This window comes from Sinocyclocheilus rhinocerous, unplaced genomic scaffold (assembly GCF_001515625.1).
Source record: "Sinocyclocheilus rhinocerous isolate Xijiao unplaced genomic scaffold, SAMN03320098_v1.1 scaffold631, whole genome shotgun sequence".
NCBI lineage: Eukaryota > Metazoa > Chordata > Actinopteri > Cypriniformes > Cyprinidae > Sinocyclocheilus > Sinocyclocheilus rhinocerous.
Window position 1 is genome coordinate 741,670 of NW_015656501.1, and position 13,423 is coordinate 755,092.

General features: G+C 39.7%; 1 protein-coding gene across 4 annotated transcripts; it reads left to right on the plus strand.

The window, feature by feature from the left end:
- The first annotated feature begins 674 nt into the window (after window positions 1-674).
- Window positions 675-11,648, plus strand: LOC107720130 (centromere protein J-like). Of its 4 annotated transcripts, none has more exons than XM_016527757.1 (16): window positions 675-891; window positions 1,296-1,415; window positions 2,480-2,851; window positions 3,153-3,267; window positions 3,435-3,582; window positions 3,666-3,759; window positions 5,639-6,977; window positions 7,943-8,066; window positions 8,231-8,396; window positions 8,503-8,757; window positions 8,967-9,045; window positions 9,191-9,372; window positions 9,581-9,721; window positions 10,641-10,725; window positions 10,814-10,934; window positions 11,023-11,648. In XM_016527757.1, the coding sequence occupies exons 2-16, from the start codon at window positions 1,353-1,355 to the stop codon at window positions 11,213-11,215; spliced, it is 3,477 nt and encodes a 1,158-aa protein (XP_016383243.1). In that variant the 5' UTR covers window positions 675-891; window positions 1,296-1,352; the 3' UTR covers window positions 11,216-11,648. The 4 variants fall into 4 exon arrangements, with proteins under 4 accessions (XP_016383243.1, XP_016383244.1, XP_016383245.1 ...); XM_016527758.1 differs by having other exon boundaries at window positions 3,672-3,759; window positions 5,639-6,983; XM_016527759.1 differs by having other exon boundaries at window positions 3,672-3,759.
- Window positions 11,649-13,423: the final 1,775 nt, after the last annotated feature.

Sequence of the window (13,423 nt, forward strand, 5' to 3'; positions counted from 1 at the left end):
ACCAGGACTGTTTCTGCTATTACAGCACACCACAACGCACCTGGTAGCAAGGGGGCAAGATTGACAAAAAGGATATGACAGATTGTGATTGATTTTCTTGACAAACAGAGCAAGACCTTGCTCAGGTGTTTTACCACATTGAACAGAACATGTAGGATTCAACGATGAAAACGTTTCAGTTACAACAAATAAACAGAGATGAAGATTATTCAGACAAACTTAATGTTTGAAACGGATATATTTGCATTTGTCAGTAGCCTATATACAATCTGCTGTAGGTTCTAAGTGAACATTCTTCATGAACGTAATCTGTATATAGCCTACAATATAACACGCTTTTTATATTTTCTGAGAGAAATACTTGTGGTTCTCACCTGTGCATCTCGTTGCTATGTTGTTATGGCTTGTATGCATCCTTCAACTCTATGGATGTATTTATCGTCCACCTTGCGAAAATTGTAAGTCCAGTTAGATAATCATTGCTCACTGAGGTCACATAACTAAGTTTAACACTTTGTGTTGCGTTTCGCTGGTACAGAATTGAGTAGGCCTAAATGCGGCATTGGATGTTTATAAATATTAATCTTCTTCCGTTTGCCTCATGAATATTAATCAATCCTGTATTTGCTTTGTTATTTCAAAGCTCATTAATAATAATATTAAAGCCTTCACCACAGCTGTGGGATTCGTAAATTAGTCCTTGGCAAACACGACGGAGAGGAGGAGCATAGGACAAAGTTTCTGACTACAACTCCCATCATGCACCGGTGTTTTCATTCGTCACAGTCTCGCGGGCTATGCTTTGTTATGGCGGTATCGTTCGAAACTTATCAAAGTTCAGACGTCAACTGCTGAAATATTTAAATACCCGAGTCGGCAACCCAAACCAAGGTATGACATATTCATTCACAGGTCTTCATCTAAAAAAAACTCCGATTATAAAAGATGATATTGCACCGAAATCTGGCATTATATTTGAAAACGCTGACAATCTTGCTGTGTTTTTAAACTCTTGTTAAATATTTGCCGGACAGATTCAAGGTGTTAAAACTGTGCTGCCCAAGTTACCCAGGCAGGATTTTGCTCTTCACTGGCATTATACTAAATTTATAGACGCAGCTAATGTGTCATTTCAGTTTAATGATATTCACTGGTTTCCATGAATGTCAGTTGCAGCTGCTTCAGAGGTAACTTACTGACAGACAGACATTGTTTGCTGGAGTGTGAAAAAGAGCGCTTATTTTATTACAGAATGGGATAAACGAAAGTTACTTGTGATTTTAATTTTATTGCAGTAACAGCGCATCTCTAACGATTGGTCCAGTGCAGTTGAATGTCCGCGAATCAACTCGATGCTCCTGGCACAAGACTGTAGGACCAGTTATTCAGTGCTACACTTGGATGGCAACTTTAATGTATGTTTATACATAAAACTTTTACTTTAAATATAAAAGTTACCCAGTATAATAACAACATACAGGTACATCTCAAAATTAGAATATCATGAAAAAGGTCAATATTGTTTGTCACTCATTTCAGAAAGTGAAACCCATATATTATATGGATTCATTACACAGAGTGAAATATTTCAAGCCTTTATTTCTTGAAATTGAGGATTATGGCTTACAGATAATGAAAACCCAAAATTCAGGGTCTCAGAAAATTAGAATATTACATAAGATCAATAATAAAAAAAAAAAGGATATTTTAAACAGAAATGTCAGGCTTCTGAAAAGTATGTTCATTTCTATGTACTCAATACTTGGTTGGGCCTCCTTTTGCATGAATTACTGCATCAATGCGGCGTGGCATGGAGGCAATCAGCCTGTGGCACTGCTCAGGTGTAATGGAAGCCCAGGTTGCTTTGATAGCGGCCTTAAGGTCATCTGCATTGTTGGGTCTGGTGTCTCTCATCTTCTTCTTGACAATACCCCATTCTCTATGGGGTTCAGGTCAGGCGAGTTTGCTGGTCAATCAAGCACAGTAACACCATGGTCATTGAACCAGCTTTTGGTACCTTTGGCAGTGTGGGCAGGTGCCAAGTCCTGCTGGAAAATGAAATCAGCCAGCCCATAAAGCTTGCCAGCAGAAGGAAGCATGAAGTACTCTAAAATTCCTGGCAGATGGCTGCGTTGAGACCTTTTTCATGATATTCTAATTTTTTGAGATGTACCTGTATGTGTTGTAGTCAATGTTCAAATTAAAATGATGTTAAAAGTGAAAGTTTCATGGGGTAAGATGCCTCACCCATTTAACTGCACATTATATGGTGGGGTAATCTTAAGTATGTTTAAATATTCTAAAAATTCAACCTTTTCCTTAATAGTATATTAAAATGTGAATAGTGTACAGCAAAATCCCTAGATGACATTTAAAAGGTGGCACAGTTTACCTCACTCCCATCTACATAAAGCAATGAAGTACTGTAATCTGTCTGAATAACACCACACAACGCAGTTAATATGACCTTCCTTTTTAGGGTTTGAGCCAGGTCAACATCATCATGATGTCATCTCCAGATGGACTCCAGCAAGGGCAGTTTAACTTCCTTTCCCAGTGGATGCCGGACAGCTCCCGCGCTGGGGTGATATTACACGGGTCCCCGGGAGAAGCAGGTTCCGGCAGTCTGGTGGTTCAGGATCCAGACGACTCTTTCAGCTGTCAGTTTGCCCCACTGCCCCTCTCCCTGAGCAGCAGCTGTGCCAGCGTGGACGTGTGCAGCCCGAGTGGAGGCGGCAAGACACTCAGGGAAACTGAGCTGTTTGATGCATCTTTAAACAGTGAGATGCAAAGTATCCAAGATGTTTTAAGAAACACACGGGATCTCCCATTAATAGCTAAGCTTGAACAGGTGGGTGTCCCCCCTGGGTAATATATATTTTTTTTTAAATGATCTTACTTTATTTGTTTTTGTCTGCTTGTTATTTTCTTCTTGGGTATTTTAATGAGGGTTAGTTTCATCTCATATGTCAGATATAGGGATGTTTTATTATGAAAGCATTATGGTATTTTACTCTTTTTCACAATTATATACATTTTGATTGTATTATTATTGAGAATGTGTTTCTTTATTGTTGAATTTTAAGCAACAGTTACTCAAATGTTTAATGTTTAGTGTTGTTAGAGGTTTAATGGCTTATTTATTTGTCCAGCTGAAGCAAATGCAACATCGCATGCAAGAGCAGCTAAAAGCGCACCAGCAGGAACAGCTGCTTAGACTACAACATGAACCACAAAGACTTGTGGGAAAAGCACAGAATACTGCAGGTATGTGATTTATGGTACATGTGTCATTCAACTGTAAAAGCTGGTGTTAAAGCATTTAATTACACTTTAAATATACATAAGACTGGGTGGGCTAAACTTCACGTCATATGGTTGAAAACCATTAAGACAGGTTGAGATTTGAGAGTCTTTCCCCATATGTGCTCTAGAGACCACTGGGTGGAATCAGGAACAAAGTGTGGTGGAGTTGAACACTGGAAATGAAGACAGTGATCATGATTATCAAGAATCAATTCAGTCCACGATTGAAGATCAAACTATGTACAGAAAAGAGTGTGACTCTGAGCCACAGGACAGGTAAACTTCAAAACTGTAAGATTGAATACAATGCAATGGACAACTGCAGTGTGTCAGTCTGGTTAAAGTGTTAAGTGTGTCGGTTTTAGACCTATCAAATCGGGGTTTGGTGGTAGAACATTTGAGGAAATCCTGGAAGAGCAGCTCAAGATGGAAGACCAGAAACTGATGGGCAAGGTCAGTTATAGAACACGAGGTTACTTAGGCCATGTCCACACGTACACTGGTATTTTTATAAACTGAGTTTTTCCTTCTTCCGTTTAAAAAAAAAATCTCCGTCCAAATTAGGGCTGCACGATAAATCGCATGCGATATTTAACGCGCATCTTGTCAGAAAGCCGGTTCTGTAATCAGCAGTAAATCTCCATCACCTGCTGGCTTTCACATTGAGCAGCATTAACTACACAGAGCCGTTGTTCACTGACGAGCTGCGCAAAAAATCGTGCGAATATGAACGTGGTTTTGCGCAGCTCGTCAGTGAACAACGGCTCTGTGTAGTTAATGCTGCTCAATGTGAAAGCCCGCACGTGATGGAGTTGCGCAGCTCGTCAGTGAACAACGGCTCTGTGTAGTTAATGCTGCTCAATGTGAAAGCACGCACGTGATTGGAGATTTACCACTGATTACAGAACCGGCTTTTCTGACAAGATGCGCGTTAAATATTGCATGCGATTTATCGTGCAGCCCTAGTCCAAATGAAAATGCAAACGCATACTATGAAGCAATGTCAAGAGCATGCCAAACCAACAGGTGGCGATATAATCTCAACCGTAAAGCCATGTTGGCCAATCAGAAGCCTGAAAAAGTTTCCAGTAGGCGGAGATAACAGCAGGCTCTGACGTCACAAGCCAAAAACTCCGGTTTCGCTGTCGCGTTTAATATTTTTCTTTCTTGTTTTCTCATGATCACTACTTAATTTTCTCGTTATCTCGACATAACGTAAGTTGTTTTCTCGTGATCATGACTTAATTTTCTCGTTATCTCGACATAACGAAAGTTGTTTTCTCGTGATCTCAAGACGACTTAATATTTTCTTTATTGTACTGTGACTAATGTCATGTGCATTACAAGCTTCTGTTTGAAAAGATTGTTTAGCCTATGTGTGTGTTTGTTTGTGTGTGTGTGTGTTTTCCACAAAGAAATGTAGAAAATACAAAAGATTACAACACTAGAACATTACTGAATTAAATTAGCCTATACACTTTACATATAAATCACATTTCTTATCAATATATATTTAATGATCAACAATAAAGATAAAAAATAAGGAAAAGATGCACATTACAAATACATTGTTGAAGCGCGTCCTAGATAAACACAACATCCCTGCTTATTACCTAACAATCATGTACTTCAAAGATGCACAAATAAAGATATAGGTGCAAACAGAAGTGACGTCAACCTTGGTTTTAATAAGCAGTTTGTTTATGACACAGAATATTGCGGTGGTGAAACTGTGATGAGTAGTGCATCTAGCAATAACGCTACACAAAATAATCATATTGATTCAAGCATTTAACATTTACGAATTAATTAAATGTCAGTAATGGAAAATACTGCACAAATTATAGCGATCACGAAGAAGGTCCTTATTCTGTCCCAGATGCGTACAGTAAAGTGGATGTAGCCTACAGTATACAACACCCCATCAGTTATATTCAGTTCTGTACTGCCACCTGTTTGCGCAGTTGTGTAACTTGGAGAATAACTTTTAAGTCGCGATAACGAGAAAACAACTTTCGTTATGTCGAGATCACGAGAAAATTAAGTCGTGATCACGAGAAAACAAGAAAGAAAAAATATTAATAATCCATGTCCTCTTAGAACTTCCGTAAATAAGTAATAAATACAATCAAATGATTTTGAGGTATAAAGCAACCAAGATTTATGAGCTTGTGCTATATTTTATAAGCACATTTTCCATATATAGACATTTGACCAAACAAATTATGATAAAATATTAAGTGTAATATTAAGTGCATTTTGTAGCATGTTTTAATTGGATTGGCCTCATCTATTGCATGTCTGATCTTTTTTTCTTATTCACTTAATGTAGAATGCACCGGCTGAAAGCGTGAAGGTAAAGAGACCCTTTCTTAAACGAGGAGAAGGTCTGGCCAGGTTTACAATGGGAAAAGCCACTGTGCCACCAGTCAGAAAAAGTCCACCTAACCACAAGCCCTCCTTATGTCCAAATCCAAAAGTTTCCCAAGACCTGGACATGAGGTCCAACAAAAACTCTGTTAAAAACAAAACCGAAGGCTCAAAGTTCACACATCCTGTGATCCAACGCAAGACTGCTGTGCTCAACAAAGAGAACATTCCTCAGAATAAAACCACAGCGCCAGTCACCAAGATGACTGTTCAACCTCGTGTTCTTGTCGGACACCAGAGTGAGAATATGAACCCCATCCCAGCTCAGTTCCAGCCAAAATCTGATCCCTCGTCCAAGCAGAAGATCAACAGTGTCACTACAACAGACAGCAATAAGGAAGGGTCATGTAGTGGTGTGGAGGATAATGCATGTGTTGCTGAAAACTCATTTGAGGTGTGGTTCACGGAGCGGAAAGAGCACTGGGAGCAAGATCACCAACGGGAGTGTGCTGAACTTGGAGAGTTTGAGTTGCTGGAGCGAGCAGCAGATGAAATATCCTTCTCCAGCAACTCGTCCTTCATCAGCACCCTCCTTCAGAGAGACCGCAGGCGTCTCTCCTCCACACCCATTAAATCAACCAGTCAATCTGCACTACCTAGCCATGGTCAAGGTCCTGCAGTAACTCCTGAGCCCATGTTGGGTCATAGTGTACCAGTTCCTCCTACAAACACTACAATACAGAGAGATGTCATTAGCATAGGACCGAAAGAACAGAGAGGGTTCTCCGAAGAGGAAACCCATGAAAAGTTGGATGACAACTTATTGTGCAGTAATTCAGGGTTGCAACCCCTGCCCAACATGTCCAATCCACCCATAACCCACTGCTTTGAAGTGCCTATCACTCTGCCTTATGATAAACTCACCTATCAAGACAGGGACGGAGCCAGCAGTCCAGAGGAGGATGAGAGGAGTTTGAGTAACAATGGAGACTCTACTCTCATAGATTCAAGGGCCCAGTTAGAGTTTGATGACGATGATACCTGGAATGAACCTGAGGAGGAGTCCTGCTGTCCTGCAGAAGAATCCCCATCAGACAGGGCTCTGAAAAGAAAGGTTGCCTTCTCCAAGGGGGTAAAACCAGCAGGTGGCAGTTCACATGCAGTTGGAAATAGGAAAGAAGCCCCACCGACATGCCAGTTGGTATCAAAGCTGTTTCCAGCGCTAAAGCCTAAACCTTCTCCTCCGGTAACAGTGGTGCATGTGCAGGAACCACAGAACGTGCCCAATGAAGAAGGAGCAGGTAACGGTAGGAGTTTTGATGTTCTGCATACAGCTACAGAATGTGCTTATTTGCATACTGAAATGTTTTTCAAACCTACATCCTAACGAAGTAATGGTCATAATCAATGCAATGCAAAATTAAAAATAAAAGGGATGCATGTTAGGGATATATTGGTACTGTTGGTTATTTTTAATCCATTTGTAGAATTTAAAACTATTGTTTTTAGTATTTTTTTAAAATTTATTTATTTAAAATAGTATAGAATTTTAATATCAGCCATTTATTAGTAATTGGTTGTAACTTAAATATACGTAAATGCTTATCTGCATTGAATCCTCCATTTACCTGTTTATCTCTGTGAAGCTGCTTTGACACAATATGAACAAGATGACTTAACTATAGTGTTATGAAAGCTTTCAAGGCAAAGTAAATAAAATCATCATACACATAACTTTAAAAGTTTGTGGTTGGAAAGATCTTTTAAATGATTGAGCCACTTTTGCTTACCAAGGATGCATTAAATTGATCAAAATACAGTAAAAACGGTAATATTGTAAATGATTACAATTTAAAATAACTGTTTTATATTTTAATATATTAGGTAAGCTTTGTCATTACAGTTAGTTGTTCCTATGATGGCAAAGCTGAGTTTTCAGCAGTCATTTCTCCAGGCTTCAGTGTCACATGATCCTCAGAAATCATTCTAATATGCTTATTTGGCTCTTAAGAAACATTTCTTATTATCCATGTTGAAAACAGATTGATAATAAGTTCAGAAGAATAGCATTTATTTCAAATAGAAATGCATTGTAATATTGTAAATGTCTGTTCATTTTGATCAGTTTAATGCATCCCTGCTAAATAAAAGTGTTGATTGTTCAGAAAAATATCTTACTGTCCCAAAGTACACATCTGATGTAATGTGCTAGTTACATACAGTGCATGCATGATCCTGCTAAATCCTGAAACTCAATTATTTTCAGCTCAATCAAGACTTCTTCGTGAGCGTTTGGTGGAGCTGGAAACAGAGATTGAAAGGTTCAAATCTGAGAATGCGGCACTGGCCAAATTAAAGCAGGAGAACCAAGACATAAGAGAGAATCTCAAGTAAAGCCACTTGTCTTTCTTGTTCAAATACTCTGTATATTTTGATACACTTGACTGTTGTTTACAGCTAAACTACAAATGTCTTGACAATATGAATGTACAGTTATTTGTCATGCTAAAAACATTTAAACTGAAAACTTTTTAAATAACATTTTCCCATACAGGAAAGAGAGGGCTGAATTTGAAAAGAAGAGGATGGAGGAAATTGCAAAGTGGGAGGAGCTTAAAAGGGAGGAACATAAGAAACTGCAGCGTGAAAGGAAGCTTTTTGAAAAGCATGCAGCAACTGTTAGAGCAAGACCTGACAAACAAGAACGAGATGAGATCCAGGTCCGGCTATTTGAAAAATATCATTTGGACACTATCAGTTCTGTTTGTTTTTATTATTATTAATTGTTTTATGTGTTTTTAATGTGACTGTTTATGTCTGCATCAGGCTCTAAAGCAGCAGTTGAATGTGCTGCAGGAGGACTTGTGCAAACGAGAGGCTCGTTGGAGCAACACACAGAGCCGTCTCCGACAGCAGGTAGACACTCTGAGTGCAGAGAACGCAGCCCTCAGAGACCAAGTGCGGACGCAGGAGAAACTGCGCCTCAGTGCGTGGAAGAGTGCTGAGAAAGAGAAGGAAAAAGGAAAGTTCTCTCTGTCTGGCAAAAGAACCAATACTGGATCCAAATGTACAGATTCCAGGGTAAGTGTGGAGTGGCAGGTCTGAAAAGTTTCTGCACCTCTCCCCTTTATTCAGGTAGATTTCATAAACACTTATTAGCTAACTTGAAACACTTAGCTCAACTTGAAAGCAAAAACTCTTTTCCCAAAGATTTGCTTATTCAAATAACTTAGTTATATCTATAAACATTTGTGTAAGATTTCACAGTTAGTATGTGTTTTTATGTCTAGAGTCCTTCTCAGAGTTCAAAAAATAGCAGCAGCAGCAGAAAGGGAAGTCCAGAGACACAGATACCTCTCACAAATTCAGGTATTACCATATTTAGGTATTATTGATTACTAGTGCACATTTCTTATGGTTCTAAACATTAAAATATATTTTATTTTATCTGCACTTTTATATTGTGATTGCCATGTAGCATAACTTTCAATTAATTTACCACATTTTGCCATAGCTTTTTTCCCTGAACAAGTTAAAGAGAGCATCAGCTTCAAATATGAGCCAAGTCCAGTGGAAACCCAGTGTTCGGATGGACTGGTTACGACTGAGAGGAACCATGATGCTCCACATAACTCTCTCTCTGGCATTGAACATTCAGAGAAGGAACAGGAAGAGATCACCCAGTCAGACAACAAGGTAATCTTTAGCTCCAACTTGCTGTTCAAATAGTTTCAACAAATTCCAGATTAACATTGAGAGGAGTGCTTTTTCAAACAAAACCGGGCCAAAGAAGTCCCTTTCCATTAAGAAAGTGTAGAAATTATGGTTACATTACAAAAGTTATCAGTATGTCCACTTTCAAATGGAATTCCGGGTCTAAATCAAATATTTGTGGATGTTTCAGATTGAGAAGGCGCTCCCTGATGGAGGCCGACTTGTTGTTTTTCCAAATGGCACGAGGAAAGAGCTTTCTGCTGATGGACAGACGGTTAAAGTCATGTTTTTCAATGGAGATGTGAAACATACCATGCCTGATCAAAGAGTGGTGAGGAACGGACTCTGAAATTACAATGAATTTATTCTTATTATTAAGTTTATACCAGTGTAATGGATCGGTTATTTGTGTGATAACATGTTCTTCCATTAAAGGCAGGGTATGTGATTTTTCAAAAACACTTTAGAAAACTGATTCGAGCCGAATAGCAAAACAAACTTGTAGTCAATCAGCAATAAGGGCCGTGTCTACTCGTGATGTGGAGGAGAGAGCTTTCAGTGCATGGGACGGACATTAGCCGAGCCGAGCGACAGAAAGATAGAGATGGCGGATAAAAAAACAAAAGAGGAAAACGTCTGCGGAACGATAAGGCAAGAAGTAGGACCCGTGTAAATATCGGATCAGCTTTCCAGCGCGGGAGAGAACTCAAGGAGCGGAGGCCTGCAATCGGACGCCGAGGTTGCTTTGTTTCTTCTCAATAGGTGAGTAACACAGTGTCTACAACAGCTAAAGTCTGCCTACACCGGACGCGATCAAACGACCGTTGAAAACCATTTGAAATGTGTGTCAGCACGTCATAAATAGAACCCGGCAGCAGTTTTCTGTCGGGGATTTGTTGCGCCGCGCCGCGCCGCTCACGTCCGTAGACAAGGTGTAACATTGGTTTTGCTTTGTTTCACAGAACTAATCGTTGCCTGGGTTGCGTACGTATATGTGGGGCGGAGCTATCAAAATAGGGGCAAGACCCTTTTGGGGTAGGGCCGTGTTTGTTTTGGTGATTTCAAATATCAACATTGGCTACCAGAAATCACTTACTCTGCCTTTAATCATGCTGGAATTAAATGTTTACAATTAACGTTTTTAGTATAAAGAGGTTTTGACTTTGAATTCACAATTGCAATGAAGTGAATCAGGAAATCATTTTAAGTAGCATTGTCATGGTGTGTGTGTGTGTTTTTTTTTTTTTAAGATTTATTACTATGCAGAAGCTCAGACCACACACATTACCTACCCAGATGGGATGGAAGTGCTTCAGTTTCCTAACAATCAAATAGGTGGGCCTGAATTTCTTTCAAAATGAATTTCTAGTGGTCCAGCCTTAAGACTGAATTTTAAGTCTTAATATTCCACTCTGTTTTCCAGAAAAACATTTCCCTGATGGTCGTAAGGAAATCACTTTCCCTGATCAGATGGTTAAGACTCTTTATCCTGATGGAAGAGAGGAAAGTGTTCTTACAGATGGAACAATAATACAACTGAATCCGTGAGTACAACTCATAGCCCTCACCTCAATGTGTTATAATAAAGTCACCTAACATATTAAAGTCACACCATTTTTATTCTACTTTCAGGGATGGCAGTAAGGTGATCCAGTTTAACACAGGTCAGCGAGAGATCCACACTGCAGATTTCAAAAGACGGGAATATCCAGATGGTACGGTTAAAACCGTTTACTCAGATGGACGGCAAGAGACACAATACCCTACAGGACGAGTACGGTTAAAAGACGCACAGGGTCATGTCATTATGAACACTAAGGCATGAAAGACCCAAAATATTGTTTTATTTTAAATGAAAGGAAAACAAATGGACTTGAATGAAGTTGAGTGAAAGAATGTCTGTATTGTGTAAATGTGTCAAGTATTTATTTGGAGAGTAATTTCTGTAAAAAATAAATCTTTGTATGTTGTGTTTAACAGAGTTATGCATGACAAGGTAATAGTTTTAAATGGAACTTTTAGAGGGATAAAATGGGCTTGATGCCTTTAGATGAGCTGTACTGTGCAGTTGATTAGACTAGCATTATTCATATTCCTCAGAGAGAATATGGACATTTCATTCGTAACATGCTTAAGGTACTTAAAGGACTGATTTAAGCTGATGAACTGAAAAGGTTCTCTGGATGCTTCTGGTAGTGGTCTGAAGATAAAAGTGCATCAATTGGTCAGTCTGCTATGATTGTCAATTATGATTTGCTACAAACACTTGTGAGCAAGTCAGAGTCAACAAGGGTTTTACTTCAAGTCCAGCTCAACATAAAGAGACATTACATATTAACAAAAGTTGTCTGCTAATTTGAAGCAGTTTTGAACTTGAATAAAAATACTTAACATAAAATTAGGCATAGATGCACAACTCTGAAGGGCTGTGGCTCTCCAGGACCGACGTTCGCCACCCCTGTTATATAGCATCACTGGCACAACCTACAGAAACGGAAAAATAACATAAAAATACACAAATGTTTAGACACACTTTCTTTTAATTCATTTACTTTCAGACTTACTTCACACTTACCTTTTCAAGAGTTATGCATAATCAGCAAGGCCTTTCTCCAACAGAGGTATGTGGACAAGTGTCCCTTCCGCATTGTATAGCAGCACAGTCAGCTGTGGTTCTATTGCCTGAAATTGCACAATTGGATACGCATATATTTTTGACTGCTTTAAATAGGTAGAAAAGAGTTTTGCATTGTTGCTAAATGTTATAGGACAGTTTGGTCCACTTTACACCTGTGTTTGTCCTGGTTTGTATATGAATGAACCGTTGCATAAAAATGTGTGAAGTTAAATTCAACTTTAGCTTTTTATTTACACTTTCACTGAGTTGTCAGATCTACGCTAACATTTAAAAGCAGTCAAGAATGCTCAGATCATGAGCAGATCGCCAAAAATGAATGTTATGCCAGGTGTAAAGGAGGACACATTTCCTCAACTATGAATGAGGCGTACAGTAACCACTGCAGTGAGCTCTCCGTTCAACAGGTCGATCATCTCCATCATGGCTCTTATACTCCACTCAGGCCGGTAAGGTATTCTCTCCAAATCCAAACACACGTTTGCCGGTTTGAAGCCTGCTAACCTGACGTAAATTGCTGCACATGGGAAATGATGGAGGGATGCAGGGAGCTGCCGCAATCTGCAGTGACACACAAGTATATTTTTTTGGATGTGTTATGTAATACTATGTATGGTTAGGGGGGGGGGAAATGGTTCTTTTAATGCAGTGAACTCAACTAGGTGGCCTTAAAGGGGTCATATGATGCGATTTCAATTTTTTTCCTTTCTCTTTGGAGTGTTACAAGCTCTTGGTGCATAGAAGATGGTTTACATAGAAGATCTATAAAGTTGCAAAGACTAAAGTCTCAAATCCAAAGAGATATTCTTTATAAAAGTTATGAGTCAACCACGCCTACCTAAAACGGCTCGTTCTAACACGCCCCCACATGTCTATGTCAGGATGTGGGAAGATTTGCATAACGCCACCCCAAATGTTCACGCAAAGAAATAAGGCATAACTTTTATTCTCGCTGTAGTATTGTTGTTGCCGCCGCCGCCATGTCGTGAAGGCGCTGTGTGTTTCGTTGTGAAAGCGAAACTACTTTGTTTGGCCTTCCAAAAGAGGACGATATGCCTGGAGCTGATCCGCGCTGAGGAAATACATCAACTTCGCACTGTGGATCGCCGGATTGGCTTTCACCGTGGACGAAGCGGAGTCCAGCCCGGGGTCGTCACATGTGGTTGCCGCAAGCCCGCCGCCTCTCCGCTCACTCTAGCCGCCGGGCTCCGCTCACTGTAGGCCTCTGGCCTCCGCTCACTCTAGCCCGCCGTGTGTGACGCTGTGCGTGCGTCACTTCTGAGCGGCAAAGCCGACCTCATATGTCATCCACCCGGAACTGCTTCCAGTGTACAACAGTAAGCACAAGCTACATTAAAGTGATTATTACGTTTTGAATATGGATATTTTTCTTACAAA